The sequence below is a fragment of the Bison bison genome, unplaced genomic scaffold (assembly GCF_000754665.1).
Source record: "Bison bison bison isolate TAMUID 2011002044 unplaced genomic scaffold, Bison_UMD1.0 scf7180017864371, whole genome shotgun sequence".
NCBI lineage: Eukaryota > Metazoa > Chordata > Mammalia > Artiodactyla > Bovidae > Bison > Bison bison.
Genome location: NW_011494943.1, coordinates 6,899,039 through 6,906,190, shown reverse-complemented (window position 1 = coordinate 6,906,190; position 7,152 = coordinate 6,899,039). Strand labels below are relative to the sequence as shown.

General features: G+C 58.6%; 1 protein-coding gene across 1 annotated transcript in view; it reads left to right on the top strand.

Moving 5' to 3' along the window:
• The first annotated feature begins 133 nt into the window (after positions 1-133).
• Positions 134-7,152, top strand: part of HID1 (HID1 domain containing) — a 21,063-nt gene continuing 14,044 nt past the window's right edge. Inside the window, exons 1-3 of the mRNA XM_010856492.1 lie at positions 134-307; positions 6,073-6,222; positions 6,956-7,126. Of these exons, the coding sequence (XP_010854794.1) occupies positions 242-307; positions 6,073-6,222; positions 6,956-7,126 (387 nt within the window). The 5' untranslated portion in view covers positions 134-241. The remainder of the gene's footprint in view (positions 308-6,072; positions 6,223-6,955; positions 7,127-7,152) is intronic.

Genomic DNA, 7,152 nt, shown 5'->3' with positions numbered 1-7,152 from the left:
GGGTGGATCCGCGGGCCAGATCCCGGGTCGGCGCGGGGAACACGGCGCTGGAGCAGCAGGTGCGGGGGGCGGGGCCCGGCGGGGCGGGGCCCAGGGGGCGGGGCCGACGCCGGCGGGCGGGCGGGGCGCGCGGCTCGGCTCCTGCGAGAGCCGCGGGGGCAGCGGGGCTGGAGCTGGATACCGAGCCGGAGCCCGAGCGGGAGTCGGGGCCGGGGCCAGGCCGGAACGGGCTCCGAACGAAATGGGGTCGGCCGACTCCAAGCTGAACTTCCGAAAGGCGGTGATCCAGCTCACCACCAAGACGCAGGTGCGCCCGGGGCCCCGGCCTTCCCACGCACCTGCCAGGGTGGGGGCAGGGCAGGGCTTTCGGGGCTGGGGGAACGGCTGCAAGAACTTGGCTAGCCGGGGGCTGGGGGGACCAGCTGGCCAGGAGGGTGACGCCGCAGCCAGGGAAGAGCGAGACTCCTGGGCCTGTACCCCAGGGCTCCATCCCTTAGTCCCCCACCCCCAGCCTTCTCTCCCGGGAACATCCCTATTTCCCGCAGTTGCTGCTGCCACCTTAGGCTGACGTGTGCCTACTCCCCAGGCCGGCGTCGCCGCTGTCCGCTCCGCTGTCGGCCCCCTCATCGCCCCTCCAGCCCCTCAATCTCCAGCCTCTCCCCACCCCCACCCACCCAAACACCTCCTTTTCTCCTCCCTGCCCCTCGGTGGGTGTCGGCGATCCGGGAGGCACAGACCCGGTTGACTCAGTGCAAACAAAGCCGGCGGTTGCCTTCCCGGATCGGGAAACAGCTGGTGCACGGTGGCGGCCTCCCTGGGCCGGGTCGATGCCCACGGCCAGAGAAGGCCTAGGTGTTGATGGGAACACGCAGAGTGGCAGGCAGCGCTGCAGCCTGGCCAGGGGAGCTGTTCCCAGGCCCATGGAGTCCAGATTCCCAGCTGGGGACCACTGCTCCAGGGGCTCCGCTTTCCAGGCCCTGCGGTGCAGGTGGCTGTGTTTGCTGTACCCTGTGTTCTCTGGGGCAGGGTTAAGAACCGTCCAGGCTGCCCCTGGACTAGGTACTGTGGGGCCTGGGGGTACCCGTCCAGGCTTGCACAGACCCCTGAGCCCACAAGTGGCACCGAGGCCAACTCCTTGCCCCCAGCACAAGGGCTGGCCCCAGCAAGGCTATCTCCCTGCCCACCCCTCTCTTCTCACTCCTTGAGCCAGGCCACTCTGGCCAAAGAGATGCCCATCTCTGCCTCCCCAGGTCCCCCACTTTCGAGGGAGTCAGGACCTGCTGCCAGCCGGGGATTTCCTTCTACCTGCACCCCTAGGGCTCTCTCATGCTCCCAAGTAGAGTAGGTTCAAGGGAGCCATTTCCCCCACAGCCAGCTGGTCGCAGCTCCAGGGGCCAGAACTCTGGTCCCACACTCTCTGGTTCCCACAGGAGAAAGGTCAGGAGCCCGGCACACGCCCAGGGCCTCTGAAGGGTCCAGTCCCAGCTGAGAGGCATTTGATAGAAACCAGGCCTTGCTAATCACCCTTGCCCCCAAGGCTCCTGGCTGTTTCTGGCATTTGGCTTTTTTGGCGTGTGGGGCTTCTAGATCTGAGGGTGGCAGGTGGTCCCGCCTCTCGGTGGGGGGCCACAAGGAGAAGAGGGGAGGGAGGCCTCCGTGTTTACCTGCATGGGGAGGGAAACGCCTTGTTGGAGGAAACCACCTTGTCACTATGGGCTCGGCAGCTAGGGTCTCTGCCAGGCCAGTAGGACCAGCTCAGCTGGGTCCCACAGGATTCCTACAGGCTCGGGCCCCCTCCCCAAATTACACTGGGCCTCCATCCTTCCCTGGCTGTGGCCCTATGACAGGGTGGACTGAGCAGCTGGGGACAGCTGGGGACAGTGAGCTGACGTGGGACAGAGCTGGAGCCAGACACCAGCCTGAGTCTCTCTCGGGAGAGCCTTGGGGCCCTGCAGGTGGGAGGGGACCTGGGCTGCCTGGAGGGAGAGACCCTCAGAGCCTGAAGCCACGGACCCTGTGCAGTGACCTGGCTCAAACAGCTCGGGAGTCAGGGCCAAACCCCAAATGGTCCCCAGACCTTGCCACTTGGTGTCCCCAAGGAGATTCAGGCCAGTTGTCCCCAGGGTGTCCTCTTGTCCCAGGGCCTCTGTGATCTCAGGGTTTTGCAGACAAGCCAACCTAGAACCTTTTCCCCGTGGCCTGGGCCCAAGCTGGTTGGCTTTCCCGGCCTTCCTGTGCTGTATCCTGTTTTCTTCCTGCCTCGGGCTGGGCCCGACCCCAGTCCTGAAGCCGGCAGCTTTGGCTGTGTTTCAAGCCTTTCCCGGTGTGGGTGGAGCCCTCGAGGGGCATATTCCTGGATCTGGGACCCTCTCCTAGATCCTGTCCTTTTGGAGATTCTCTGTCGTAGGCCAGAGGATACCTGGTGGGTCCATGTTCACACGTGTGCACACGTATGAGTGTGCGAATGCCGTGGTGATTCAGTACAGGTCACCCTTGGCAGGCGAGACCACTGCTGGTGCTTCCCTTCTCCCCCCAGAGAGGTCCAGCAGCTGCAGCCGGTCCTCCAGGCTGGTGGGCATCTGGCCTGAGCAGGTCCCAGCAAAGCTTCGCTAAGAATATCTGGTTTCCCTCCAGGGTAGCTCAGTCCCTGTGCCCTTGGCAGCACGGGCCTGCTCACCTCCACCAAAAATACTCTTTAAAGAAACTAGCTTGGATTTTAGAAGCTTCTTTGTGTTAGGTAGGGCTAGAATAACTGAGGCAGGATCTAAGCTATGTTCCCTCCCCACTCAAAAGTTTCAGCGAACCTGGCCAGTACCTATGGCATCAAGCTAGCCTCCCCTGCTCTGGTAACGGCCACCAAACTGAAGGATCTGAGCCACAGCTGGGACCTGGAGAAGAGGTCCAAGTTGGGGATGGGGGAGGTGAAATCATTAGTCCTGAAGTTCAAGGCCAGCTCCCAGAGCTGGGATTTCCCTCTGCTTCAGAGCTGGGCTGCCCTGGGGCCTCTCAAGTTCCCCTGCTAAGACTCTCTCCTCATTCTTAATTCAGTCCCCAGGGGACACTTGCCTGATGAACTAGGTCAGAGGTCAAGTGCACTCGATGAGTTTCTGCCCCTTTAAGCTTAAAGGGTAGTGGCTACTTGGGAGGAGGGGAAAAATGGCTTCCCAGAGGTGCTCTCAGATGGGAGGTGGGCAAGGGCCATGCATGTTTTCCGGGAGGCTCCTTCCCCACTTCCACCCGACCACCCACACTGGGGGTGTGCTTCCCTGGACCCCAGAGAGGGTTGGAGGGCATGAGGACAAGCCAGCCGCGGCCCCAGGGCGCAGTTTTGGTCTTTGTTCCTCTCCCCCAGCTAACTTGCTCTACCAGTTTTGGGACCCAGGCTGTCCTGGGGCCAGGCCAGCCCTGAAGGCCGTGGCCACAGGCTGCCCTGTACCTCACTGGGAGGCCTTGTTGGGGAGTGGGCTGGGGTAAACTGGACCCTGGGGAGGCTTGTACCCAGCCTTGTGCTCAGCTCTGCCCGGTGAAGGGGCTGAAGGGAATCTTTGGGACTGATTACAGCTTTTAGCTGGACAAATACTGGCTGAGCATCTGCCATATGCCTCAAGTACACGGTCCTGGGAGAAGGGCTGGTGGAGGAATGGAGCCTCCAGGCAAGAGTGGAATCAGGCCCGTGATGAGTGACTGTGGCGGGTGGGGAGCAGGTTTCCAGGGTGGGATCGAGCCCACTGGTAGAAACTCTGGGAGACTTCTTGGAAGAAGTGGCTTTAGAGAACAGAATTTTTAAAGTATTTATTTGGCTTCACTGCACAGCATGTGGGATTTTAGTTCCCTGACCAGGGATCAAACCTGCCCCCTCTGCATTGGAAGTGTGGAGTTTTAACCACTGGATCTCCAAGGAAGTCCCAACAGAATTTTTTTTTTTTTTTTAAGTAAGATTCACATCGTTTCCTGATAATAAGAGTGATGCGTATTACCTGCCGATTTGTGGTAGAGTAGCCCTTTATCGTGGAGAAGGCAATGGCAACCCACTCCAGTACTCTTGCCTGGAAAATCCCGTGGATGGAGGAGCCTGGTAGGCTGCAGTCCATGGGGTCACAAAGAGTCGGACACTACTGAGTGACTTCACTTTCACTTTTCACTTTCATGCATTGGAGAAGGAAATGGCAACCTACTCCAGTGGAGAATCCCAGGGATGGGGGAGCCTGGTGGGCTGCCGTCTATGGGGTCGCACAGAGTTGGACACGACTGAAGCGACTTAGTAGTAGTAGTAGTAGTAGCCCTTTATCAGCTCTTTCAGAGAAGGCAAAAGTCTGATTTGATTGGAGCAGCCTGGGTAGGTCTCTTGCAGGAAGTACTATTCAAAAGGGTAAGAGGACCTTGGTTGACCCTCAAACAGATGAACATTCAAAAGAAAAAGATAGCAATACGCGCATGGACAGAAAAAATATATAAGAAACAAACAAAAAAGCCACCCCGCAAGATAATTGCTATCGCCACTTTTTCATTTTCTTCCAGGCTTTTATTCCTCTATAATTTTACAGAAAATCATGATCATCCTATAGTTACTTTATATCTTCTCTTTTTCATGTAACGTTGTACCACGAGCATTTTCCATTCATCCGTATTCTTTGAAGACATTCTGATGGCTGCATAATATTGCACTGTATGACTAATTATTAATTATTTTTTTGGCTGAGTGGTATGCAGGATCTTAGTTCCCTGACCAAAGACTGACCCCATCCCCCCTGTAGTGGATGTACAGAGTCCTAACCACTAGACTGCCAGGTCATTTCCTGAGGAGGACATGATAACACACTCCAGTATTCTTGCTTGGAGAACTCGGTGGACAGAGTAGCCTGGCGGGCTATAGTCCATAGGGTTGTAAAGAGTCAGACATGAGCGAAGTGACTTAGCAGCAGCAGCAGCAACTTTTTAAGCATTCCCCAATTGTTGGCTATTTAGGTTGACTCCAACGTTTCACTTTTCACAACAGCTCTTCAATAAACATTCTCACACCTGAATGTCTCAGGCCATTTCCTTAGGAAAGACTTCTAGGATTCATGATTTAAATCGGGTGTTCACATGGCTGACTATATGACTTACAAGGCATAAGCGTGCTGAAGGCACGTTGCCTCAGTACGTCTGGTCGGGCTTTGGACAGTGTTGGGTGGGGTGGGCATGTGGGGAAGAGGGGCTGGTCTGTGCAAGGGCAACCAGAAAATATGGCCGGGCTGTGTTGCTGGGATCGTGAATACAGGTATTCCTATGCACACATCCATGTGCACATGTGTATTTGTTGTGTGTCCGTGTGCGTGTCCGTGTGCCCAGGTGTGTGCTTGTAGGTGTTTAGGTGTGATCTTGGCTGACTGTCCAGCCAAGGTCTGGACCCGGCAGGCAGTGGGGAGCCCTAAATGTCTTGGTTGAGGGAGCAATGCCTTCGGTGCTGTGCTTTGAAAGCTGGTTGGGGGCAGTGTGGAGGTGGGATTGAGGGGGTAGATTTGGAAGGGGGCCCTGGCAAAAGTGGCTGTGGTGGGTACCGAGAAGAGCGGATGTGGTCAGAGAGCCGTGGGCGACTCCTTTCGATTCGGCACTAGTTGGGTGTCCCGGGTGAGGGTGAACACTGGGGTTTAGGGGGCAGCCTGAGTGACTGGCAGTGAGCACATGTCCCCTTGGCTTCTTCCCAGGGGAAGGGGCACAGCCTGGCTCTGGTCCCTGGGCATGTGACTTAGGGGTGTAGCCTGGGGAGGCCCCCAAGTGGGGAGGATCTACCAAAGGGAGATGGTGAGTTACTGGGGGGTCACAAGTCTCTTAGGGACTGGGTTGGGCTCTGCCTACTGAACTCAGTGCCAGCCGATCCCTGACCATCTGTGTCAAGTGTCCCCAGCCTGCCTGTGCCAACCAGGGCTCATGGCCACTGAAGGATGTCTCCATGGGGGGAAGACTCCTGGGCACCAGCAGGAGTGGAGGAGGGGACTTCCCTTTCCGGGGCTCCCTTGGTCACAGAGTTGGGCACACTGTGGGCCTGCTGGCAAGAGATCATGCGACTCTGGACACTTGGTCCCCCCACAGCCTGTGGAAGCCACCGATGACGCCTTCTGGGACCAGTTCTGGGCGGACACGGCCACCTCGGTGCAGGATGTCTTTGCGCTGGTGCCAGCAGCGGAGATCCGGGCGGTGCGAGAGGAGTCACCCTCCAACCTAGCCACTCTGTGCTACAAGGTGAGGGGTGCCCAGCCCCTCGCTGTCACCGCCCCCGAGCCATTTCCCATGATCCCAGGGAGGCTGGAGCTGGCCCAGCCCTGTGGTGCAACAGGGCTGGCACCCAGGACATCCCCACCCAGTCGAGGTGGCCCCAAGGCTTCACCCACTTCTCCCCCCAGGAGCTGGGCTCTGGGGGGTGGGCACTTGCTGCAAGTCAGCTCGTCTAGCTCACCTTGTGTGGTTGGTGGGCTTCCCTGGTGGCTCAGTGATAAAGAATCCACCTGCCAATGCAGGAGACAATGCAATTTGATCTTCTGGGTCAGGAAGATCCGCTGGAGAAGGAAATGGCAATCCACTCCAGTATTCTTGCCTGGGAAGTCCCATGGACAGAGGAGCCTGGTGGGCTCTACAGTCCATGGGGTTGCAAAGAGTCAGACACGACTGAGCGACCGAGCATGAGAGCAAGGGCGGTTGGTCCTGTCAGTGTTGCCATTTTACAGATGAGGAAACTGAGGCTGGTCACTTAGCAAGGTCTCAGCCAGTGAGTGGTGAGCTGGTCTCACTCCCAGCTGCTCCAGGCTGCCCCCTGGCCCATGTCCTGTCCCCCTGGGGTTGGCTGACCCTGTCTGGAGAGGTGGCCCTGCAGGTTGGCCATGCTCCCCCTCACCCTCTGAAGCCCGGGGTGCCCAGCCTGACCCCAGGTGCCAGGGCCTCATCCCCCTGCCCCCCGCCTCTCTGCCCACCCCTGCAGGCAGTCGAGAAGCTGGTGCAGGGAGCCGAGAGCGGCTGCCACTCCGAGAAGGAGAGGCAGATCGTGCTGAACTGCAGCCGCCTGCTCACCCGCGTGCTGCCCTACATCTTCGAGGACCCTGACTGGAGGGGCTTCTTCTGGTCCACAGTGCCTGGGGCTGGTCGAGGAGGGGTCTGTGGGCCTGGCCGGGACTTTGG